Source organism: Hippopotamus amphibius, chromosome 8, assembly GCF_030028045.1.
Source record: "Hippopotamus amphibius kiboko isolate mHipAmp2 chromosome 8, mHipAmp2.hap2, whole genome shotgun sequence".
NCBI classification, from domain to species: domain Eukaryota; kingdom Metazoa; phylum Chordata; class Mammalia; order Artiodactyla; family Hippopotamidae; genus Hippopotamus; species Hippopotamus amphibius.
The window spans coordinates 124,324,618-124,351,608 of record NC_080193.1 but is presented as its reverse complement, the minus strand read 5'-3'; the positions used below and the strand labels follow the sequence as shown (position 1 = coordinate 124,351,608).

The window sequence follows — 26,991 nt, the reverse complement described above, 5'->3', positions numbered from 1 at the left end:
TTTTCTTTCAATCAAGTCATTTTTTATTTTAGCAATAGAATCCATAAAATTTCAGGTTTGACGTGTTGTGGGGTGTGTGTGTGTGTGTGTGTGTGTGAACCTGCATGCAATAAAATGAATGCATGGCTATTAAACAGTGTTCTATTGTGTGCCAACTAAATTCATCTCATTTAGTTATCTCGTGCATTTATTGTGCTTTAGAAAATACTGAGGTAAATATATCTCATGTTTAAGTCATGTAAATATAGTAGCCATAATTTCATCTTTCCATTAAAGGCAAGTTGTTTATTGCATTTCTTCACCTGGTCTCTCCCTTGTGCCTTACCCTCTGTCTTGAAGTCTTCCTTCATCCCCTTTCCATTCTTTCACAGCCTTCTGGTTCAGTATTCACATTTCCTTTTCCCCAGTGAGGTGAGGAAAACTTTCCCTCTTTACGGCCCACTGGGGGACCGTGCCTCATTTGATACTGAACTCCAGGAAACCATATTGAAACAAACTGGTATTTGACAGAATGAATAAAAAGACCTTTGTATTCTTGTCTTTTTCTAGAAATTGGGGTTTGAAGAATATTGAAAAGTGATTTTATTTCTATTTCATCCTTATAGGCAGCCTTCTCTGAGGAAATGGCACATAAACACAGAAAGTCCAATTTATAAAAACACATGTAATAAATGATTCCTTGAGGATTATACTAGAGACACTGTTTTTGTTCAGGCTCTGTGAAAGCTGTAATACCTGTAGGGGAGAATGGAGATGAGAAAAAGTTTAATCTTCATGAAATCTTTTCCCTATTAAACATTCCTGTGGAATTAACTCAAGCATTGTTTTTTCAGGAATAAAGGGGACCATTATGCATTTATTGCTGGATGAATACACTCAATTCCCAGTTAGTTATAACTTGGTAAGTCTATGAACCCTTATTATTTGCAGTGGATTATCTGTATTGAAGCTGATCTGAAAAAGATCAGTTTTGAAATCTCGTCGTAATCTATTTTCTCTGCTTTAATCTGTTGTGTCATCTCTGTTGACCCTCAATGAGAAGGAAATAAATAGCCTTTTGACACAAAATGTTTGTATTTTTAAGCTCAGAAAGTTGCTCCAAATTCAAGCTGTTTTGTAATATGAAGTGCAGGACAGAAAGTTATATAGAAAACTCTTCTCCCAAAGGAAAGAATGTCAGTGACTGGATTTTCATTTTGGTAATATTTGCATAGTAGTTTCAGAATCATATGGAAAATTTTTACACAATAGCCCGTGATAAGCCAAACATAAATTAAAACTAAAGTTACAGCAATACTTTCTTATTCTGGGAAAATTTAAGCATCTTCAATCCTAACCACAGTTGATTTTAAAAACGTTAATGCAAAACTCTGGGAGCCCTGGGGAGGAGTGGGTGCTCTGCATTTACTGTGGCTCCCCAAAGAGGTTCTTTCTGATGGCAAACAGATGGAAACCCTATAGAGAGGCAGATTTCCGCTACAGCTATCACAGGGATATACCATGCCTTTGAAATGACATCAGCCAGGAAATCAGTGACTGGAGTTTCAGATTTCATAGAAGGATTTTGCTTTGCTTTTTGTAGGCCCAAAGATGGCAGGAGGAGGCAATAAATTCTGTCTTAGAACCTCTCCTGGTAGATATTTAAAGAGATTATATGAATAAATCAACTGTTCCAATCCCCACATGTGATATAGTCCATCCAGTTTGAATTTGAATTTCTTTCGTTTTTCTTGTATAGAAAGATGGTATAAGCCAACAACTCAGAATAAGTTGGGCCTGATAGGTGGAATGCAGTGCTGGCGGTGGGGGTGGGGTGGGGGGGGGGGGGAGGGAGGATTATCAAGAACTAAAGTATTTATTTTTTATGAAGCTTTTCCTATAACCAGGTTTATGACTGGAAAGGGCCAAAGCTGAAATAGTGTACTACATAGATTAGCATTTCTCACTGGAGAAAAGATTAGGTTGCCTCACTTTAACACTTAGGTTTACTGTTCATGAATAAATACTGCTGCTGTTTTCATTTTCATCTTTATTATTCTATTTTTAGTGCACTTTTACTGAAACAGTCTTACACGTATGTGGAGGAAATTCTAAAATTGAGGAATATGTTTTCTGTATGAGTCACTATACACATTCGTGTTTATCTTGTGGTTTTGCCAAGAAGCAGTGAGCAAGCCTTAGACTCAAGGCAGTTCATTTGGGTAGGGCAAAATAATTCTCATTTACTTCTACATAAGTGAACGCTCACCGAGAATACAAAGGCACACCCACTCTCATGAGTAGCCATTGCAGTTTCAAAAGGCTGGATGAGCAGTTACTACTAATGAAGTCAAGATTTCAGGCAACATCTTTACAAAGGTCAACTAACTTTGTCCTATTCACTGGTACCTAAGGAGTGGCAGTGGATCTCAAGGAAGACCGGATGGCTACCGGGAACATGCATGAAGATTCATCATCTCCCGGACAACACTCAAAATGTATGACCTAAATAGGGTGAGTGTGGTCCCGGTGCTTTTAGACACGAGTAACAGAGAAATCTGGCTCAAATAAGTTTAAACAATAAGATAATTTATTTATTTATTTTTTTCCATTCTGTAGGAGACCCAGAAGTAGGTCAGGCTCTAGGATAGCTATTACAATGGCTCAAAGATGTCATCAAAGACTCAAGTTTTTTCTTTTTCTTTGATATCTTCAAAGTCACCTTCACCCTTAGACTGGTTTCTGTCATGATCATAAGATGCTGGCAGCCGATTCAGATCAACAATACATAGAGAAAGAAAGAGTCCTTCTTATATCCTTTTTTTTTTTTTGTAAGAGATGAGGAAAACTTTCTCAGCAGCCCTTCAACAGACTTCCCATGCCTTGGAAAAGATGGGTTCACATGGTTATTTCTAACTCAGTCACGGACAGGCAGATTGCAACAATGGCCTTAGACCAGTGGTTCTCAACTTTGGCTTCATTTTGAAAGTTGGGAAAAATACTGATACCTGGGTCCCATCCTCAGAGATCCTGGGATGCAGCCTGGGGCACTGAGAGTTTTAAAATCTCTCTGGGTAATTCTAATGGGTAGCTGAGCATTTAAGAACCATAAATTTAGATCAAACTTCTGGAGATGGGGGCGGAATAGGGGTAAGGAATGGATATTGGATATAAACCATCATAACCATTGAATATTGTTGTATTTGCAATGGAAATTTTACAAGGTGAATGTTAATATAGAAATCCACACATGGGATTGGAGTCAAGTTTGGAGGAATTCATATTTATAGGAAGACTAGGTGAATGTGGTCCATTTTAGGAGAACAAATTAGATGCATCCAAAGCCAATCAAAACCATTTATAAGAGTTATAATTTTAAACAATCAGCATTAATGGAAGTAGTAAAAGTCATGGCTCTGGAAGGAGAAATGCTTAGCATTGTTAGTGTCAGAATAATCTGGAAAAAAGAAATCTAAGAAATGGAATGAGGTCAAGTAGAAAGAGCACAGGAGTTGAGCCAGAAGTCCTGGATTTTGATCCTGGTTTGGCCACTATTTGCTCTGGGGCAAATCGTATTAGTGTCTGTGAGCCTCAGATTTCTGATTCAAGAGGTAAGCTAGTCCAAGCCTGGGGCTCATTTTTGCAGGTGCATTCCAAATGTTTACCATAATACCCAACTTGTAATTTAAGGAATCTATTTAAGTCATATTTACAAATATAGTAGAAGAATGCAGTTATGGTTTTCCATTTTATATTTCACAAAATTATTTCCAGAATAATTTTACAGTTTTGCCAATCATTTCATTATAAATCTTATATTAATTTTCAGAAAGTCTCCTTAGTTTCAAATCTTGGTCAGATCATGTATAGCTCGTGACCGTTCTTTGGCATTTTGTTGAAACAGTTTAAACATAATGAATCAGTACAATAGCAAAAGACCTGGAAACAAAAATGCTCTACTAACTACATTTCCTCATAAACACACAAAATAATGGGACTCCTTGGCATACGTGGGTATGAGGTATTTCCTTGTAACATAATTCTTTTTAGCAATGTGTTTCTCTCTTTTTATTTTATTGGAGTACAGTTGATTTACAATATTGTGTTAGTTTCAGGTATACAGCAAAGTGATTCAGTTGTACATGTACATGTATTCATTCTTTTTTAGATTCTTTTCTCATATGGATTGTCACAGAATATTGAGTAGAATTCCCTGTGCTATATAGCAGGTCCTTGTTGCTTATCTATCTTATATATCATAATGTGTGTATGTTTATCCCAAGCTCCTGATTTATACCCCCTCCCCCACATTTCCCCTTTGGTAACCATTAGTTTGTTTTCGATATCTGTAAGTCTGTTTCTGTTTTGTGAATAAGTTCATTGTTATCATTTTTATTTTATTTTATTATTTTAAAAATAAATAAATAAATTTATTTATTTATTTATTGGCTGTGTTGGGTCTTCGTTGCTGCACATGGGCTTCCTCTAGTTGGGGTGGCAGTATTCTTTGTTGCGGTGCATAGGCTTCTCACTGCAGTGTCTTCTCTTGTTGCAGAGCATGGACTCCAGGTGCACGGGCTTCAGTAGTTGTGGCACATGGGCTCAATAGTTGTGTCTGGCAGGCTCTAGAGTGTAGGCTCAGTAGCTGTGGCTCACAGGCTTAGCTGCTCCGTGGCATGTGGGATCTTCCTAGACCAGGGCTTGAACCTGTGTCCCCTGCATTGGCAGGCAGATTCTCAACCACTGCACCACCAGGGAAGCTCTGGTATCATTTTTAAAGTAGATTCCACATATGAGTGATATCATATGATGTTTGTCTTTCTCTACTTCACTTAGTATGATAATCTCTAGGTCCATCCATGTTGCTGCAAATAACATTTGTTCATTCTTTTTTTATGGCTGAGTAATATTCCATCACATATATGTACCACATCATTTTTATCCATTCCTCTGTTGATGGACATTTAGGTTGCTTCCATGTCTTGGCTATTGTAAATAGTCCTGCAATGAACATTGGGGTGTATGTATCTTTTTTAGATTATGGTTTTCTCCAGAAATATGCCCAGGAGTGGGATTGCTGAGTCATATGGTAATTCCATTTTTAATTTTTAAAGGAACCTTCATACTGTTCTCCATAGTGGTTGTACCAATTTACATTCCCACCAGCAGTGTAGAATGGTTCCCTCCTACACACTCTCTCCAGCATTTATTGTTTGTAGAATTTTCTTCCACACCCTCTCCAGCATTTATTGTTTGTAGAATTTTTGATGATGGCCATTCTGATTGGTGTGAGGTGATACCTCATTGTAGTTTTGATTTGCATTTCTCTGATAATTAGTGAGGCTGAGCATCTTTTCATGTGCTTTTTGGCCATCTGTATGTCTTCTTTGGAGAAGTGTCTGTTTAGATTTTCTGCCCATTTTTTGATTGGGTTGTTTATTTTTTGACATAGAGCTGCATGAGCTATTTGTATATTTTGGATATTAATCCCTTGTTGGTCACTTTGTTTGCAAATATTTTCTCCCATTTTGTGGGTTGTCTTTCCCATTTTGTTTATGGTTTCCTTTGCTGTGCAGAAGCTTTTGAGTTTAATGAGGTCCCATTTGTTTATTTTTGTTTTTATTTTGTTTACTCTAGGAGGTGGGTCAAAAAAGATATTGCTGCAACTTATATAAAAGAGTGTTCTGCCTCTGTTTCCCTCTAAGAGTTTTATAGTGTCCAGCCTTACATTTAGGTCTTTAATCCATTTTGGTTTTGCGTGTGTGTGTATATGGTGTTAGGGAATGTTCTAATTTCATTCTTTTACATGTAGCTGTCCAATTTTCCCAGCACTACTCATTGAAGAGACTGTCTTTTCTCCATTGTATAAGTGTTGCCTCCTTTGTAGTAGATTAATTGACCATAGGTGCGTGGATTTATTTCTTGGCTTTTTATCCTGTTCCATTGATCTCTATTTCTGTTTTTGTGCCAGTACCATGCTGTTTTGATTACTGTAGCTTTGTAGTATAGCCTGAAGTCAGGGAGTCTGATTCCTCCAGCTCTGCTTTTCTTTCTCAGGATTGCTTTGGCTATTCAGGGTCTTTTGTGTTTCCATATAAATTTAAATAGTTTTTGTTTTAGTTCTGTGAAAAACAGTGTGTTTCTGTTATGATTTGATTCCTGAAGCTATTGCTTTGTGATGTTAGGGTGTGACCATCTCTTGAGATATATACATTGTATTTCCTGACTTAAAGATGAACTAAATGTCTTCTAGTGGTCAAAGTATATATTCTCCTTTCCATATGTGAAGTGCATAAATTATAGGAGATGGCTTTGGCAAATTTGGAATAACTGGGACCAAGAGGTTGAGTCTTCACAGAATAACTTCTCACCATTTGCAGCAGAGACGAAAATACTAACCAGCCAGGAATTTCTTGGTTAGTCTTGACAGGCTTTTCAAGAGACTGTGGACACTCTGTGGACATACTTTTTAGGGCAGTTGCCATGAGTGCTGGTAAACCATTTAGTCATGTGTCTTTTACCTTACGCGTTTGCCTCTTTGTACTAAAATAATTGGAAACAAAATAATAATAGCAATAAATGCTTGGTCACATAGCTTACTTGGGTCCTAAAATTGCACAGTACAATTTTAGCCATTTGCTATTTTGAACTGAGGTATCCAGTCATTGACAATGATTTCTTTAATTTTACAAATATGTGCAAATTTCACTTTTGAACAAGGACTTGGACTCAGTGTACATGTCCACCTAATGATATTCACAATCAAGTTATTGGCTGGTCCTACTTTAACAAATACTTATTTTTCATACTAGAAATATGCATAGAACTCTATTTTCTAATAATTTTTCCCTAAATGAAGGCAATTCCTTTTCTAACATGTATGTATTTTGTTGTAGACAAGATTTCAGTATGTGATGGATCAATCTTGGCCCAAATCCAAGGAAGTTGATTTAATTAAACAGCCCAAAGAACCTCAGTTAATAGAGGGGATTCAAGCATAAAAGAATCACCTCAAACTGCTCCCACACAGCCTCCGACCAAGATAATATTAAAACTATACCTAATATAAAATAAAAAATTTTTTAAAAGGCCATATTATACCTATGGCTAATGAATTAATTACCTTCTGGCTAATGCCTGGCTCTATTTTTTCATCTTTTTTAATATAAATTTATTTATTTATTTATTGGATTTATTATTTATTTCATTGGCTGTGTTGGGTCTTCGTTGCTGCACATGGGCTTTCCCCAGTTGCTGAGAGTCGGGGCTACTCTTCATTGTGGTGCGTGGGCTTCTCGTGGTGGCTTCTCTTGCTGCGGAGCACAGGCTCTAGGCGTGTGAGCTTCAGTAGTTGCAGCATATGGGCTCAATAGTTGTGGCTCACGGGCTCCAGAGCGCAGGCTCAGTAGTTGTGGCACATGGGCTTAGTTGCTCCGCAGCATGTGGGACCCTCCTGGGGCAGGGCTCGAACCTGTGTCCCCTGCATTGGCAGGCAGATTCTTAAACACTGCGCCACCTAGGAAGTCCCTCTATTTTTCAATATAAAATGATTACGGATACAGAAAAGCAAGTATGCACTCTAGAGTTGAGTATAATTAATTCCCAATGACATGGAACATTTTAAATAATAAAAATATTGTACATCTTTATCAGTCACTGTTTTTCTATCGAGGTCAGAGAGAGTTTAAAAGAAAATATCGGAGTTACTGCGAGTATACAAACAAAGCTCATTGTATTCTACAGATTATATAGATCCAATGCTTTTAGTGATTCCTTTTAAAATTTTCTTCTGGCTTTACAAATTTGAGAGTTACTTTTTATTGATAAATGTTATTTCAATTTGCAAAAATGCACGGTTAAATGGTTTCTGAAGTCACGTTCATAGTGCTAGCTTACCGGACACATTGCTAAAACATTGGTATGTGTGTTTTATACCTGCTTGTGGTTTCAACTGCCAGCTATCAGAAAAGTGTCCCTGTAATTGACGAAAGGGAGAAAAAGAAAAAAGAAAGAGGAAAGGGAGGGGTGGTAAAGGAGAGAGATTTTTCATTTCTTATCTTGTGATACATTCTGTAGCAGTAAACACTACTAACTCCTAAACAGAACTTTTGAAGGCAAAAAAAGAAACAGCTCCAAAAGAAAGCTTTATAAACTGGAAATTGTCTTCCTGTTAACTGTGGCTTTGTCCTTTCGGAAAGTCTGCACGACCTCCTCTCCTTGTATTAAATAAAACAAGGGTGTGAGGACTGAGGACTCGATTGAGTGAGTGAGTTACAGAAGTAGCTCAGGCATCTGTTACTTCCACTCTGTTATCCATTACTGCTGCTCTGTTAATGGCAGCAGACCTTTGATTAACTGCTGAGATTTAGACATGAAGGGGATCCAAGGAGGGTTGTGAAGTAAATCACATAGCTGAAGCTCCATTTCATCTTCATCTCAGATGAAATGTTCCTCTCTTTCCAGATTTCTGGCAGACTGGCAGCTGGAGGCCTTCACTTCAAGGGTAGGAGAGACTCTATTTCAAGAATACTTGATTTAAAAATGCATATTATAATAGTCTGTTGATAAAACTCCTGGAGTATATATCATTTATATATCCTTTTTGGTATAACATCTTGGGGAAGAATTAAAAGCACATCTCCCCTTCCCCAACAAATAAACATTAGTAGATAAACTAAAGAGGGAAGCTAAGAGAATTGATTTCTAGGTATTTACAACATTCTTGATTTATGCACAACCATAGCAGAGAACGAGGACTGCCTTATAATACATTCACAGCTACAGCTGTAAGCAAATCTCCAAGTGAAAAACAGACAAAAATCCAAATTTCTTAGTAGTAGTCAAAACGTTATAGCACCCAACAATAAGATAACAATAAACATTTACCTGAGGGGTTAACGTTTACTGTCATAAGTCAAAATAACAGAAAACATTCATTTATAATACAGATATATATTGTGTTTCCTGAGTGACTTGTATATATTCAGGTCATAAAAGAAGCCAACTTTCTTCTATATGACTTATACAGAATCAGATGCTATAACCAGAAGTAACTGTAAAGAGCATCTAGTAGTTCAAATGACTGGGATCTCAAGGGGTAAATGAATTTCTTAAGGCCTAAAACTTGACTGTGGAAAGTCTGGAACTCATCCCTTAGTCTTTTCATTATCAGTTCAGTGCTCATTTTTCCCTACACTGGACACATTACAAAGCATCCACACTTGATATTTATTAGTATTCACAAGGAGGTACAATCAATTCTGGAAAATAAAAAATGGAATATGAAGGGAAATTTTGATTATAAAACTTAAGACCAACCAAGCAACCAAATTATGGAAGAAAAATGAAGTCACGGACCAAACTTCATTACTGAAAACAATTCTCACTCATTTAGTACTTGTCCTTCTAAGAGAGCTTAGGCCAGGGTCCAAACTCAACTTTGCTGAGACCCAGGAGGTTGAAGGACTTAAAAAAAATGGAGTGGAGGCATAAATTAAAGTGAGAATTGGTCTTATTGGACAGCACAGTCTATCCTGAGACAGCACAATAAACCTATATTTATTTGCTCATTGAGAAATGGTCCAGCCATGGACAGTTACATATTGGTCACCAGAGAAATGCAGACATACCCACTTTAACAGTTCTTTGGTTCATGCCACACCCTTTTCTACAGCCTAAAGTAGAATAGAAATTGCTATTTACAGTTACTTGCTTATACAAAGATGTCACTCTTTGTATTTTTTTTTGTTGTTGCTTAAGGGCAAGACCTGGTGACTGTTACTGGCAGAGACTGCAAAAGTGATTTAGCTCATGCAGCATGCTCCCCACTCTTCTTAATAAAATGGAAAAGTTCATCAAATAATATTTGTTATTATAATTTAAGTGTACAAAGTTCAAATGTAACAACTGTAAAGCTGTCAAGGATAAATATAGATTTTTAAAAATGTTTGAAGTGAGGGTAATGAAGCCATTTAGATAAAAGCCATTGTCAGATATAACTACATTACTACATATTCCAACCTATAATCTCATGAATCAAAGCTTTTAACTGTCTGGATTCAAAATGTGACTGTATTTTTTCCAATATGCATTCTTTCTTCTTCCAGGGCTTGTTCAATAACAGCAGGTGTGTTAACTGTGCGTCACAGTTAACATGCCAATAGGAAAACCGAAACTGCAAAATATTTTTTTCTTTACATGCTCCAGAAGTTAATTGTAATGGAAGAAACCACTAGGTTTGGAAAGGATTCCCTTATCTGAGCAAGAACACTGTATGTTTTCTATACTTAAGCAAATGGAAAGTTTCCTCCACTGTACAGCATATAAACTCATTTAATAATCCCTTCAGAATTTCCTTCCAAATATGGGACCATCACCATCAACTAGATAAATGGTACTAGCTCAGATAACAGACTAAAAAGGACATAAATTCAAGCCTATGCAGTAGAAGTCACAGTGAGCCAAATTCTCAGACAGATATGATAGAATTTCAGTACCCAAAGGTGTCATGCTACAGAAGAATTATTCTCAGCATGCTTCACCTGGGTACCTATGTAGCTGTTTCCTCTGTGAAGGAAAAAAAAATTATTATAGTAGAATTTGCTACTGTTCATCGAGAGCTATTAGGCTGAACCGTGGGAATTGCTGGTTTTATAGGTTCAAAATTTTCAAAATCAGCAATTTCATATAATTCAACCTAAGGCTTTTGACTTTTTCTAAACCAGGTCAAATGGCCATGACAGTTACTTTTATGAAGAGAAAGATGTAAGGGGTTGGGGAAACAAAGAGTAAAGCTCTTATGGCTTATAGAAAATTAAATGTCTATGCAGAATGATTAGAGTTCACAGTGATAACCCCCAAACACTATTGAGTTTGACTATGGAACTGGCATTATGAATCTAACAGATAAGGTTTGAGAATCCATTGTTACCATTCCATGGTATGAGTAGCAGAGCTTGATAGTGTCATTGAATAACGTAGAATATTCTTCCTTTTCTAAGAGGCTACAACATAAAACAAAGTCCAGTATTAAAGTGTCCTAAGTAGAAACAAGAATTAAGAACCAAGTTCTAAGGGTACCTATTATTAATCACTGTTAAAGATCAATTATGAAAACAGTAAGATCATATATATATAAATTATTAACAAATGAACAAAAGAAAACCATGGAAATTTGTCAACCATTTATTGTCTCCACACCATGGCACCATAGTTTTTATTATGGCACAAGATTTCCTACTGAATCTTATGGATTAAAAAAAATTTAGAACATAAGGGACTTTTCTTAGATAAAGCATTACAACTGTATTGGAAAATTCTGCCAAGACATACTAAAATCTATGCAATATGTATGCATTACAAATTAATGTTACTTAAGGGTAAATTGTTGGAGTATAATGTGAAACCCTTGACATTATTATAATGTCCAGATGTTCTACTGAGTTCTGGACTTGATACTGCCTGGTTCCTGGATGATATAATCTTCTCATGCAGGATTTTTTCAGGATATAGCAAAATACAAAGGAGAGGGAACACAGGCATTACAAATACTATTAGACACACTTCCCCATTCACTTTTGAATTTTTCATAAATCCTTCTAGGGTTCAAGTTCTTTTATAATTCTTTCGTGAGGTTTCTCAGAAGATACATCTAAATTATTTTAATTATAATTTTAAAGTTTACAAATTTCAACGTCTAACAAATGTGAAGATGCCAAAGGATAAACACAGATAACACAGAGTTGCAAATATAGTTAACAGAGCCATTTTGATAAAAGCCATTATTAGACATTACTACATATTCCATCCTATAATCTCATAAATCAAAGCTTTTAACTGTCTGGATTCATAAGTGACTGTATTCTTGCCACTATGCATTCTTTCTTCTTCCAGGGGTTGTTCAATAACAGCAGGTATGTTCCTGCCATACAGTTCACAGTGTTCTAGAAACTGGACACATTCTTGTATAACACTGTCACGAAGCACAATCATATGTTTTGACATGTTTTCTAATAATGACAGGAAGCATCTTTTGGCATAGTACCAGGTATCAGTTCCCAGTTTTTTATTATAAGGTTCCAAGCTTTTGATAACGCGAGAAATACCAAAGTCATAATTTCCTTTGGCACAATAAAGCGTCCCAATCACCAAATTCACAATGCAGAGATGGTAGATTTTCTTATCTGGGTCATGATACGAGAGCTGCTCTTCCTCCTTTTCAATCTTCCTCATCAACTCCTCAGCTTCTTCATTTTGACTTGTCATAATATAGGAAACACACAGGTTAGCCAACACAATAGCACTGACATTCAGGATGTTGTCATAATGCTTCTTGACTATGGGCTCATAAAAACCTATGGCTTCTTTGTATTTGTTCTCCTGCATGAACAGAACATGAGCCACATTCAGCTTCCACACATCATGGTCATTACAGAATTCCACAGATTTGCGGAAGATCTTTTCCACCATTGGATAATTTTCAAGGTTCCAGTAGATTCTGGCCTGGGCCATTAGCACGGGAATATACTTCTCAAGAGCGTCATCATATTCATTCACTGCCTTTTTGACTGCTTCATCATCTCTATTGTGTCTTGCTTCCTGCACTTGTTTGGTGAGTCTCCGGAGCTGTTCAGTCAGCATCCCTGCTAGCCCATCAAGCTTAATGAAAGCCTCTTCAGGAGCTGTCTGGCAGGTGATCATGGCATCCAAGAAGTCATAGAGGTAGGGTGTGAGGAACTTGTAAGTCAGATGGGCGTTGTCTGCCAGGACATCTGCTGCCAGGTCAAAATACTCATATTTACAGTAAAGCAGCAACAGGTTGCCAAAGGTCTCTGGGGGAAAGGGATTCTGTTGGAGCAAAAACTGTAGCTTTTCAAACCCTTCCGTAGGCCTGGCATCCATGTTCATTAGCGCCTGGTTGTGCAGGGTCACAGGGTCTAACTCTTCCTCTGCCCTTGGTGGCATGTCCGTGAGGGTTTCCTGGGCCGCCTCATAGTTTCTCAGTTGGTATTCTATGGCGGCCTTGAGGTTGAAGGCTTCCACCAGAGCAGTCTGGTGAAGGACTAAGGTGTTGCCAACACTTCGAACGTCAATGCCCTCAGTGGTCATGCCCACACCCAGCTCTGGGTGCTGGCGGATACCATGCTCAATAATGTCTGCGATGTGCTTCAGCGCGGATGCATAGTGCCGGCTGCTGTAATAGGCCAAAGCCAGGTTGTAGGAAAGGTCAGGCCGGTAGCCCGAAGCCTGCAGGGCCGCAGAGAACTTGGAACACGCGGCTTCATAATGTCCCTCCTTGTAGAGCAAACAACCCAGGTTGACCTGGCCATCGAGCTCGTTCTCGCCCCCGCTGTCTTCTCCTCCTTCCCCACTCAGTAGCTGCTCCACCAGGCTCCTGGCCCCGGGCAGATCGCCCTCGCTGTACTTGATGGCGGCTTGGAGACGGAGGACCTGGTTGTGGTAGGCGGGGTTGTCCAGGAGGAGGAAGGCGACGCGGGTGGCCTCTGGGTAAAGGCAGGCCTTGTACAGGGCCTGGGCCTGGTACAGGCGGTACTGCTCCAGCTCCGGGTGCAGCTGGCTCAGCTGCTCATAGCACTCGGCGGCCAGTGCGAACTCCTGCAGGCGGTAATAGCAGTGGCCCAGCAGCGACAGGCCGGCGCGGCTCCTGGGGCTCCGCTGGAGCTCTCCGCCCAGCAGCTGCACGGCCTCGGCGTAGCGGGCATCCCGGATGAGCCGGTACACGACAGCGGTGAACTCTCCGTCGGGGATGCGCGCATCGCCCGGCCCCGCCATAACTGTCTCCGGGGCTGTGCGTCCCAGTTACCAAGGCAACATGCCAACCGGAAACGGAAGGCTGCTTGTCCGGATATTACTTTGTAACGGAAAAAATCCGTAAGGAATATAAAGGAATCGCTGAGGTGAATCTTTAAACTACTGTAGTAGTTCTCGAAGACTCCGGGTTGCAAAGGTCGTGAGTCACGCAAGAGAGATGAAAGGCCTTCTGGCGGTTCAGAAAAGGAAACTCTACTTCCCGGCATGCACCGGTCCGATCGCGCGGACATCGGGTCGTGGCCGCGCTGCATGCTGGGAGGCGTAGTCTTTGCGGGAAGGATCCTCGGGTGAGGGGAGGTGCGGTTTCACCCGCCTTCCTTTAGTTTTGTAGTTAGTTGAGAGTTGGTGGCTGCCTGTTGTGTGACCTGTCTCTGGCGCCGGGAAGAAAGGTTTGCAGTCTGAAGTCCCTTGCGTTTTTAGCCTTATACACTTTTCAGTACACACTGATGGTGTCGTTTCGCGGTTTGTTTTTGTAATTTAATGGGAAAGAAAAGGTGGAATATCTCTTTGGATTTCTCCTGGAATTAGAGCAGCTTCTCTTTGTAAGCTGCCTTGAGGGCACAGTTTCCAAAACATAATATGCAGAAGGTAATAATAGTTCTTATTTTTGTCGTTTCCACAAGTTAACGATGGGAAATGGTTTCCTGAATATTATGTGGTATTGGGAGATGTTTAATTTTAGATCCAGCCCCCCCCCCCCCCCCCCCCCCCCGCCCCAAGCAATCATTACTGAACAGATGTTGGCATTTAATCTTGGCCATATCTATTGGCCTGGCCCTCCAACTTTCACTACAAATAAGAAAACAATTTTCCTTGATCTCCCTAAATCTCCATTGATCGTCCATGATCTACATTGGCCTATCTAGTACCTAGGATAAACGGTACAAATAAAATCATATCTTTACTATATAAAGACTTCATTGTAAGTCTTTTTGCTGCCCATAACATCTTTTCTATGTATAAATTCCAGAGCCAACACCAACCGTATTTTATTTCACTCAACTTACATATATTATTTCTAATCTTAATGACCACCGTATGCTCTGCATATTGCAGATATGGAATCAGTGTACTAGAAAGTTTTAAATAATTTACTCAAGACCACACTGCTAGGTAGTTGCCATGATATCCAGCCGCTAGTTTCAGTAGGAAATTGTGACTGCTTGTAACCTATTCCATCTATTTCCTGTACATGAGTTTGCAAAGGCCTAGTGTTTGCTGCCACATTGTATGCTGGAATATTAGTGTCTTCTTTTCCTCCACGAAAACAACCAACCAACTTGGTGTGGGCAGTAGAAATTGAACTTACAGATCTGAATTGCAGCTCTGTGCAGGTGTTAGGAAAGAACTAGTGGCAGTGGTATAGTTCCTAGTCACCCAGTGTAGCTGGCAGGAGACTTATATAGGCGTGTGATTGCTTGTATCATAAAGCAACTGACTTTATGTACTCATTCAGTCTTTCTTTTTGAGACATTGATAGAGCTCTGTCCTTCTGAGTGGGAACAGACAAGGAAACTTCCACTTCGTGAATACTGAGAAAGGGACAAACTGTACCCATTTCAGATGGGTTGAGTAGCATTCTGGCCCATCTCAGATCCCCAGAGAAAGCAGCTGATGAGGTCCACTATAACTCTACTCGGCTTCTTTCGACTTGATCTCTGGGTGTACCCTTTAAGGGCCTTCAACCCAGGGAGGTACGTGGATTGAGGGATGCTTGCTAGTGCTGCTTAGTAATCAGGGAGTGGGTGGGTGGCTGGGGAAGGATCTTCACTTTTATGGCTGCCTGACTATGCTTGTCCCATGGAAACTCAGGCTAAGTATTTTAAAATCCTTATGTATGACCTGACACTTTGGGTAAGTTGCTATTGTAAACCAAGGTAACGACAGAACATGGAAATGGGAAATTGCCTTTTATATCTTTAGTCTATCAGTCTGATTTTCAGAGTTGTATTTGCATCATGAAAGCTTTCACCTTCAAATGGCTTCTTGGGATTGGAAGCAAAATAGAAGGACTCTCTGCTCTCCCCCAGATTTCTCCGATCTCTGCAGGCATCAGTTGAGGTTCCCCTCTTGGTGCTGGTAGCTGTCTGTGAGTGTGACTGCTGAAGTGGGCAGGAGGGAGGCCTTTCTGTGCCTTCCTCCCTATTTGATGAGCTGCTGCTCCTGAGGCCTGGCTTGAAAAAAGCAGGACATTCGGCTTAGACAGATGGAGGGCAGGGTCATTTTCAAAATGAAATGAGTGCACAAATCACACTGTGAAATTGGCATGACCATCCCTGCTGCTGTGATAGAGCAACTTTTATTTAGTCTATGACAGGCAGTTGGGGAATAGATTAGGGTTTTTTGGGGGAGGGGGATGGTGAAAGAAGGCCCTTTAATTAATGATAGGAATTCTGGAAAGCAATAAATGGGGTGGAATATTATAAAATGCCATAAAGGACCATTTTGTTTCCAACAGAATCTTGGAAAGCTGGAGCATGTATCAAAAAGTTAGTGTATTGTACCATTTCTAGCAATAAGAAAGAATTTTGTGGTTGCAATAAAAGGATTTAGTGCCTTATTGAAAGGAATTAGACTTTAGGAAAGCAGTGTTGGACTCAGGGTGGATTTTACTGCACAAAGGGAGGCATGTTTACCATGTAGAAGAATTCCATTCGGGCAAATGTGTAGGAACTAAAAGCATGATGTTGGATTCTTAACATGCTTATGTTTCTGCCTGTCAAAATGTGAGATGACCAGATTCCATATTCTATTTGTATGTGTAATCTGACATTCTCTTTTAAAACTAGTTGGAAGGTATGTTTTCTTATGTATCCTCTAAATGTAATCACATCCTGTTGGTAAATACTGGTAATAACATCTCAAGAACCACAGCTGTGGTCAAACAATTTCCTTGATAAAGGAAGACTCTCTGCAAAACCATTTTCCAGTTGTTATTTCTCTTCCCTTTCATTCTAGGCCATTTTCCTTCAGGATGGCCAGTTTGGTAGTTCAGTCCCCTTGCTTCTTCCTTCCCACCCCCTAATCTTCCACCATTAAAAAGGCAAAAAGAATAAATTAGTGTCAAATTGGTAATGTAATTGATTGACTTTTACGAGCATCTGTTTAATCTTTTAAGAGTTTTGGAAAAATTGTATACCATATCAACACTTGGCAACATTTATGCTCAGATGGTAAGACATTTAACCTCATTATGAATTCTCCTTTCTCTGGCAGTTCTGGCCTTATTCATATTTTAATTAGATTTCTTTCTTGGATATACCTTTAAAAAAAAACTCAAGTAGCTTATATTTTGGGGTTTATGGTGTTATTATCTAAATTAACTTATTAGGAAGAGCACAATAACATTATGGCTTATAAATGGAATTACCAGAGAAGGTACAACTGTGGATACTGGCATTTAAAGAAATCAATCAGCCATCCAAACAAAGAGCTACTCTAAGCCCCTGTGTTTATGCAGTACTTTCTGTACCAGGACCAGGTCCTGCTTTGCCTAACTTCCCTCATTAATCCTCACAGCCCTTCTGTGAATTAGGTAATTCTTACTGTTGGCCCCACATGAAAAGCATGGACTGCAGAGCACAAAGAAGCCTGTGGTTGCCTCAGTCAGCAAGCGGGGATTGGTGATTGCTTAAGCTGGCCAGTAGGGGCCACACGGCACCTCTTCCCTCTCCCCCCAGCACCTCCTCTCCAGTCATTTGAATTGGTTTTGGATCATTTGCTGCAGTTTGTTCTAATAGAACAGGCACAATGGTGTAAGAATTTTAAAGTTTAAGCACCGAAGCCGTTGTGTAATTGTGTGGCGTCGGTGGCTCGTGGCCCTGCATTGATGTGATCCCCCTGTGTAATTGCCCATGCAAATCTGAGCAATCTGTAACAGACACAGGAACCCGTCTGCATTGGGCTGCAGACTCTTATCCCTGCAGAAAAACCTCAATAATTCAAAGAACCTTTTGTCATCTTTAAAATGCTGCGTGGACAGGGCTGTCCCACTGTCCCTCTCACACATGCAAACATCACAGATCAGGACAAGGTTAATGGGCTAAATTGACAGTCAGTATTTAAATCGTAGGTGTTCGAGTGCATGCTTGTCTCGTTCAGCCCTTAAATTATGTTTCTCAAGAGAAATAAAGATTATTGAGGAGCTTTAGTTCAACTTTAAGCATTTTATTAAAAACAAAGATATTTAGGTCTCAAAGCAGTTTCAAAATCATGGATTAGATGCTTGTGAAATGGGCAGCCTATAATGTCGTATTCTTATAATGACATACCAACTTGGGAAATCTGCACAATGGATGTGACATCAGACAACTCAATTGATGACATATTTCCCTTCTTTTGTGTAAAACAATGATAATTAGGAAGCAAATCAGTAGGGGATCCTTTTTAGATGATTGTACATCAAAATAAAATGGCAAAAGCATTTTTCCCCAAAGGAATGAGATCCGCCAAAACCTAAACTCCTGTTTCCATACAATGCTGTGTGTTTTTTTAAATTCATCTAAATATGATTTAATCTAAATCTAAAGAAAAAAAAATCGAGATTCCAATACACACACATGTACACACAGAAAAGAAACACAAAGATACATGGTGGCCTGAAATAACACATTTTTTTTTTCACAGCAAATACTTCATTTACTTAGTAAGCATATTTCTTTCCTAGTGTATAAATTCAACAACATTGGTAGACATATGTTACACAGATAAATAACTTACCTTTAGCACTGTTGAGAGATGGACTAAATATGCAAGAACATTCAAAATTAAATTAAGAAAGATGTACAACACCAAATTACCAGCTGAGGAAAAGGTACATGAGCAATGTAAGCAAGACCTCAGGCATTGTTAAATCCAAGTACTCAACGTGAAATTCCCCAGACACGCCACTTTATTTCTGCCATCTATGTGTTTTATTCTATTCTTTCCCACTTATGAAACTTATGAAATTTTGGCCTTCTTGTAGTCAGACTCAACCTTTAAATTTCCTGTTACATTTGAGTTTTGGGAGTTCTTTACAGCACATGGCAAAACAGCAGTTTCAGAGACTGTTATTCTGAAGCAGACAATGAAACTTCACTATAGTGGCATTGCCAGAGTTTTTAGGATTCCAAATTAGGTTTTGTTCTTTTGCTCTAATGGATCCTTTTTGAGTGTTTGTTTTTTTTTCCAGCCAAAACATTTTTCTTTAGATGGAAGTCTTCCCTTAATATGTTTAGACTTCTTTCCTGCTTGAGAGGAGTTTTTCCCACTATTAATGGGAATAAAACTGTATTTTATCTTTCTGCAATTCATTAAGAGTCAGCAGGAGAAATGGATTTTAAAATAATTCTACCACAAAGTAAATTGAGCAGACTCTGTTTAATGACCTAAGGTAAGTGAATCAAATATGATACATTTTGATACATGAAAAAAACAACTGACTTCTTGTAGCATTAATATTAGATAATGTTATTTCACTAACAAAATTTTAAAGATTATTTCCAACCCAACCAAATATGTATGCAAATATAAGATACCTGGAAATGTGTAGACAGCTCTGATTGTAGAAGCAGAAAGCACACATGCAATTTTAACTTCTTTTGACTCACTTTATAAATTCTAAATTAAATTGACCACGATTTATGGGATAGCTATGATATGAGATAATCTAAAGTTGTCCTTTATGAAATAAAAGGGTATATTTTTGTACTGATGATGTCTTTCATGATCGCTAGAGGCAGGCTCAGACATATCTGTGGTAAGATTGTTTTTATATCTACTCCATATATGTAACTTTTTATTTTGTCTTTAGTGAAGAGATGACCTCTTTGCTCCTATCTTGTCTGAGAAGAGTGAATATGACAGTTATGTGGAACAGTTTTTTAAAGTTAAATACAGCTTGGTCCTTTAGTGTGGAAATGAACTGAAAAAAAGTGCTTTTATTTTACAGGTGGAAAACCCGAGACCTGGGAGTCTCAAGATAACAGATCTGGCCGATAGGCAGGCTGGGGGGGAGCCCCGTCCGCTGTGCACTGGGGTGGTGCTCTTTACAGTTTGCCAAGCTGTCCCTCCTGGCTGGGATTGCCAGCCACGCTGGAGGTTGTGCAGGTATTATCCACATACTGACTACTCTAATTATAGATAGCCTTCCTAAAAAAAAAATACACTTCATGGAGAAAGGATGAAGTCATTTAAAGCATTAATGCCAAGGACCTGAGGAAGCGCACATAATCTGGTCAGTTGGAGGTTTTATAAGAAGACTCACATTTCAAATGCCTTCCTGCAATAGGAAATAAACATTAATAATAAGGATTGGGAAAATTTCTCTTTCTCTGTTTTGGAAAAGCAGATTATATGGGTAACCACACATACCTCAAATTCTTGGAAAGTTATACATTATTTAGAAAAGGGATTACAAATACCTCAAACTCTCAAGAGTTCAACCTCTAACCCTCTGGATTGTTGGCACCAGGGAGGCTGCTACCCTCCTTTTCTACTGTTTCATGGTCGTGGAGGAACAGATGTGGGGCATTAGTCAGCAGTTTCTGAATGTTGACCCACAATAGGAAAGATACCTTGAGACAGGAGAAATAGATGGAGGCAATTACAAACAGCCTCTTGATTGATGGTTGACATTGTCAGGGCTCCACTGTATGGCAGATTGCAATGGTGTTGAACTCCCTTTGCTACCAGTGGATGTTGCTATTGGCAACCGTGCAGTGAAGCCAATAAAAAGGCAAGAAAATGAGAGGAAAACTCAACCTTAGTGGAAGCCGTAGGGTTTGTGCTATAAATTACGTTCCCCTTAGCAATATGCAGCATCAACGTTCAGGACAGCCACAGTGTGCAGAGGTGCCTGCAGTCTCCATCGAACCCTGGGTCTAGTTTTATCATAAAGCAACATGCTTTAAAATTTTGCTCTAGATACACTGTCATCCGACTATCTGGGCTATTTATTTATCGTTGGGGAGGATGACAGATGTGAGTTCATCTCTGCCTCACATGGACTGATTTTCAATTCCCACTTGTGATATAAACATGATGTGACACAATAGCTAGAAACACCTGCAGTGCTTCTGAGCAGTAGACACATGACCACGGTCTGTCCCTACTTCCACCCACCCTTTGTTCCTCACCTGAAGTAGGGGGACAGCCCGGCAGAAGCTATTTTCCTTTATAGCAGAGTGATTCAGAAAACTGGCTTAATAAAATCCATAAATCTGAACAACCTCCTCTTACCTGCTCTGCGGAGGCAATTTTTCCAGCACTCATTTTCTCCTCTAGTTTCTCCAGTCTTCCCCACAGAAGCAGCTATAAAGGGTAGCTGGGGACATTATTTTTTAGGGTTCCCACGCCTGCCTTCTCTCTTTTGTCAACCCCCTCCCTGCTCAAGTATCTTTATTTTCTAAGCAATTGATGGTAGGATTCTGTGCCCTCATTTTTTTGGTAAGAAGTGACATTTTTCTTTGTTTGGATTGATGTTCACCTTCCCGTTTCCATTTCTCTTACCACCTGCCTTGATTCCTTTTTCCTTGTTAGTTGTTTTCTTTTGCTTCCCCTCCTCCTCCTCTTTTCCTTCCTCCTCCTTCTCTTCTCCCCCATTTACCTGGTTTATAATTTCCTTTTACTGTATTTCTGGTCATATAGAATCTTCCTTCTTCCCCATGGGTACCTGCTCTCCTCTTACTTCTGTTTTGGTACTTTAATTTACCCATTCTTTAAACATTTCCCAAATGTCTACTATGTGCCAGGAAAAAAATGTCCTTGGTGGAACCTGACCCCTCTTTCTTTGAGTAATGAAGTTAATAACGGACGCCAGCAATAAGAACAAAAATAGTTTGTAAATTTTAGATTTTTTAGAGCTGTAATGGACTTCAAGGTTCATCTGGTCCAGAGATTTTCAAACTCCTCAGAGCCCCTTTCTGGGCCACTAGGTATGTAGTCAAAGAGATGAGGATTTGTAGGGGCTCCGGCTCTCCCAATTCAGCTTCAAACAGAGGACGTGGATTTTTGGATGCTTTATGTCTTGGGAATTCTTTGTAAGGTTTATTTGAACAAAAAGTTCTAACGTTAAATCATGTTTGAACATAATTTCTAAGTGTGATCTCATTTGACAAATGAGGAAAAAGGCTGGGAGAAGTTAAGTGGCTTGTCTAAAGCCATCCAGTGAACAGTGCCAAAGCTAGGGTACAACTGAGCTTCTGGCCCAGCGCTCTTTGGATAAGGCATACCATGTCCTCAGTCTCTCAGCTTTCTAGTCATTGCATCTATTTAATATAGCTTATTCTTATCTACTATAAACCTAACTTTCTATAGAATATTTGTTCTCTGCCAAGACTATTATTTCTTAACCTTTCAAGCATTATATCTTAAAATTAAGGAAAAATTCAAAATTGGGGACCCCTCCCTGTAGCTTTAGGTTGGTACTGGTGGTAACATTAAATTTTATACCGAAACTCATCACTAGTGAGTGATCATTCTCTATGGGTCTGCTGTGTCCTGTGAAATGTCTCACTGTTGGAAATAGTTCTGAATGTTCATGTGATACTTGTGTTAAATCCACCTATAGATTTCCTTTCACCCTTACTTTAATCTATTAATCCATTTCTTCTGGGAGAAGACTTGGTCTACAATGAAGGTTGAATTAAAAAACTGAAAAAGGGGACCACAGTCCCAATGCAATGTTGTGAATCTTGTATAAGATGTATAAACACCAATCAGACAAACACATTTGCTGTCTTCCTACTATGAACCCTTTTAGGGGAAAACTGGGAATGGCTGTTTTTTGTAAGGATAATATAGTTTTCCTCTTTTAGGTAGGCGATTCTAAAGACTCTGATCCATCATTAAGAAGCTTTAGGATTAAAAATAAGATATCTCTACAGAACACAAATTGGGGTTCTTGGGACAGTCTGGCACAAAAGGAGGAGCTCAGGAGAGGATGCAAAGGCAGGCATTGTTTGGCTTGTAACAAACAGTGTAGCCATATACAAAATGAAGCAGCGCTAATGACGCCTTCACTGTTCCATGTTCCCTCGGCTCAGAGTGAGCAGGGCCAACCGTCCTCAGGTCCTGGACCCACGGCAGCCCTCTGCCCAGAATCTTCGTCTCAGCCCATGTGTGTTCATCAGGGAGAGGTGAGGGTTCTGGGGCATGCTCCCTGCCCCACCTCCTTCTCTGTCCTTTCTGCTGACACCGCACTCCAAGGCGAAAGCCCAGGCATGCTTCCCAGCACATCCCTGAGACTTTATGTCTGTTTGAGCTTAAAGGAACAAAAGAATGATGTGGCGGGACCGAAGCTGGCTCTTCAGGACACAGTCATTTTGCTGCAACGGCTGACCTGGAGGGTTAGTCTCTGTCATCCCCCGTCACCATGAGATTGACAGAGGGGGCAGAGGCAGCCGAGGAGACGTGCAGCCTTTTCTGGTGCAGCTCTTCCCACTTATTTCTGTTGGCGGCCACCGAATCCAGCATTGGCTTCAGTTTCACATTGATCTTCACCAACGCCTAAAATAAAACAAAAGCAGGTGGGGGAGAGAGGAACTGGAGTTACTGCCATGATTTTCTAGCTTTCAGTTGTGAGGAGAATGGAAACTGGCTGTAAGAAATGAAAGTGATGATGATTTTGGTAAACGAGCTATTTACAAGAAGTAAATATGCAGTTAACACCATTGTGTTGTATTAATAGAGCTTATATAGAAAATGAAAGAATAAGACAGATGTCTGCGTACTACTCCAGGGGGTGCCAGCCAATTTGATTACGATCCTGTTTTAAATGCACATCAAACAGGAAACAAAATATTCAGCTCACATGTGTCTACTAATATGTATATCTTTGCCTGCTAGGGAGGGCTCCAGATCTCAATAGTCCAGGAACTGAAATTTTTACAAAAATAAACCTACCATTTGCTCCACCGTAGATGACTCTGGGTGGACTCACCTGAATGAGAACGGCCAGGTAAAATCCTGAAATGAGAGGAGCTCATTTTTAAAGCGCAGGATCTGGGAACGGTGCTAACTGTACAGATCAACATGAGGACATGCATGGAAATAGACACAAGAGAAAAGAAAAAGGGGTGTGGAAGAGAGGGACAGATGGGGTGCAGGAGAGATGAGGGAGAGAAAATGTAGGGTGTGGCCGGAGGCCAACTGACCACAAGTCTAAGGAAGCTCAGGATCACCCCTCTAGTGGAACAAAGCAATGAATAAAACAAGGATCACAGGGCTGTGGGGCTTTAGGCCCTGGAAAGGTAATGGTCCTACTTAATGCCTTGGGTCAGCGTTCTGTGGCCACAAATTATACTCCAGTCCCATGGAGACACCGTGCAGGTGCGTCCCATTCATCACAAGAGGAACAAAGGTGACAACGTGACTAAACCACTGCAGTTGCAGGACACCTCCTGAAAAGCCTTCTCCAAGCCTTACCTGTGGTTAGTGGTCAAAGTCCTCCAACAGGAAGAATCATAACTCTTTCTGTTGAGGATGGAATCCCCTGAGCATTACTGCAAACCACCTGTTAGGAGGACCTGAAGTATCTCCTCAAATAACCCTCCACTCTGAGGAGTTTCAGGGATACAAGTGAAATGTAACTAGATGTAAGTTAAGCAGGGGTTGAAAGCCCAGAAATAACCAGGGAGCCTACTGGGCGGTGAGCACTCCCCCCTAGCTGAGGTGGTGTCCCTTCACATTCATGTCCCTTACACAGAGCATATTCTTGCTTTTATAAGCGATATTTACCACACCAAGCCACGACATCTAATCTGAAATCAGATGTATTCGTTATTCCATATGATAATAAATCACAACAACATAATAACTCAGACAGTGATCAGAATCCCCTTTACATCCATTAGAAAAATGCAGGTGTCCATTTTCTGCTCAATGCAGTGCTTTTATTTAGACAATAGTGTGAGAGGTGGCGACAAATGCCATGGTTTTTAGTATAGTTTGGCACTGGCTCCTCTTCGCTCTGATCAAGCCTTTTAATTAAACTGACTAGTATAATTCCTATGGAAATTAGTGTTTATGTTATTTTCCTGCTACAAAAGCATTTCTCTAGAACTTATTTTTTTTAATCCCAGGAGCTCAAATTGGAATTTTTTTCTGCATGAAATGTAATTAAAAACTCATTTGATTACTATAGTTCTGGCTCTGTTTTACTTATTAAATTCCTGTAATCAGTTTTCTTTTATGAAGCTGCTGGGAAATGATCTCAAAAGCAACACATTTTTCTCTTCCCTGGCAGGTTCCCGAGCATTTACTAAATTACATTCATAGCACCTGCCCATGATTCGAATTACTCCACCAATTTATTCCTTAAACTATTTAAGTTTATTTGGCTTAGCCCCAAACAGATTGCTTTCTGTTATCTAGCTCTTTGTTCTCTGTTTTGCTTTCTTTGTGTTGAATAAAAAAATTTTTTTTTGGTGGGCGGGTTACATATTTCTCAGAATTCCTTCTTCTCTTTATTTCAAATTCTCCTTAAACACAGAATTGCCATACTGGAATATCATTTTCCTGTAGTCAGGTGCTGGTTCTGGGCAAAGGTAGCAAGAATCTCATCTTGAAGAATTATTCTTACACTATGAATTTGTTACATAAGTGCAGTTAGCTGGGAGAATATGGAACTATTAGAACGTTAGGAAGGCAAGGGATTATCCACAAACCTAAACTCCAAGGTTTACGGTGATTACGTGCAATGTACGATCAGCAAGAGAATCGTTCCCAGTATTTCGAAAGATACCAGTACGGGTATTCCTACAAACTTCTCATCAGCGAGTGACACTCCATGAATTCTGTGCAAATGCTACTGGTATCTGTCTCGTTTGACTCTTGTTTTAGCAAACGAGAAAGAGGGCACATATCGCACGTCTGCTCACTCTCCATATACACGCAGAGGGCCTCTGTAAAGATTAAGTGCGTGGCGCCATCCACCGCGGGATGCTGAGTCCCGTCTGTGACATCCCCGCGGCTTGACCATTCACAGTGTTTAAACACGCCCGGAGGCAGAGAACTCTCTGCCTCCCGGGGTGCGGGTGTCCCGTGTGGTATACTCTATGTTCTGATTTTAGAATGTTGTTGTTTATACCGAGCTGAAATCTATATCCCTGTAACTTTGACCTAATGGTTCTACCTTGGAGTGCTCTCCCCTTAAACTGGAATCTACTGAGTAGTAGACTGATGAGTCATGTGCTGCTCCAAGGGTAGGTTAGGATTGATTTATTTACCTCAAAACCCAACTTGGGCTGTGTATGGAAGTCACTGGGACTCCCAGGCTCACTGCAGCTCCCCATCCCTGGCCCATCCCAGACAGGACCCTGGGCACTTGCCTCACTTGGGGACACAGCCCTTGGCTTCTAGTCATCCAGGTGGCTGAGGGGCCCCGCTTCCTTCCTGATTCCATTCACACTCCACTGTTGAGTCCACTTGTGACCAGCAGGTATGGTTTATTCCATATTTTATTTATGTTTTGAATAAATAATACATTCATTAGTCCAATGAATACAAAGGGTACGAACATAGTGTTAAAATCTCCCATCATCCCTGCCGCAGAGAGTTTCCTTCCCTAGAGGCAACCGATGTTATCAGTTTCCTGGGTATCCTTTCAATAAACATTTTATGCCTATGTAAGCATAAATACATAGTATGTGTATATATATATAAGTATGGTACCATATACACACACACACACACACACATATATATAATTATGTATAATTAGGTTGATTCCCTCATTGTTTGGGGTGTTTCAGAGAGGGAGTGAAAGCAGAACCTTGTGGAACAACATTATTGTAATGCTTGAAAATTAGCATCTGGAGTATGGAGAGAGGAGAGGGATCAAATTCCAATTTTCTATTGCTATGTCACTGAATTTTTCTTCTGCAGAGCTTAATCTGCTGTGAGTCCATGTACTGTAGTTTTCCTCTCAAAGTTTTAGTTTTCATTCCTATAAGTTTGATTTGGGTCTTTTTTTTTATATCTTTCATGACTTGTTTTTCATGCCCCATTTTTCCTTTCCTCTCCTGAACATATAAAATATAATAAATGTCTTAATGTCCTTCTTTATCAGTTCTATGATCTGTATCATTTCCTAGTCTGTACTGATTGATTTTTCTCATTATTGTGGGTCAGATTTCTTGCTTCCTTGCACGCCTGGAAATTCTTGATTGGATATCAGACACTGTGAATTTTATGTTGTTG

General features: G+C 39.7%; 2 protein-coding genes across 3 annotated transcripts in view; both read right to left on the bottom strand.

Annotated features, from left to right (window-relative positions):
* Nucleotides 1–11,049: 11,049 nt before the first annotated feature.
* Nucleotides 11,050–13,971, bottom strand: LOC130858656 (tetratricopeptide repeat protein 30A). Its single transcript, XM_057745498.1, has one exon. It carries the CDS (start codon nucleotides 13,768–13,770, stop codon nucleotides 11,773–11,775), a length of 1,998 nt encoding a protein of 665 aa, XP_057601481.1. The 5' UTR covers nucleotides 13,771–13,971; the 3' UTR covers nucleotides 11,050–11,772.
* An 8,940-nt stretch (nucleotides 13,972–22,911) lies between these two features.
* The window catches only part of PDE11A (phosphodiesterase 11A), a 380,330-nt gene continuing 376,250 nt past the window's right edge, over nucleotides 22,912–26,991 (bottom strand). The window contains exon 21 of one of the 2 annotated variants that reach the window (XM_057745497.1): nucleotides 22,912–23,298. In XM_057745497.1, coding sequence (XP_057601480.1) covers nucleotides 23,140–23,298 — 159 coding nt within the window. In that variant the 3' untranslated portion in view covers nucleotides 22,912–23,139. The remainder of the gene's footprint in view (nucleotides 23,299–26,991) is intronic. The other variant, XM_057745496.1, reaches the window with a different exon arrangement.

Coding starts and splice junctions, on each gene's coding strand:
- LOC130858656 (XM_057745498.1), bottom strand. CDS start 13,770: ATGGCGGGGCCGGGCGATGCGCGCATCCCCGACGGAGAGTTCACCGCT.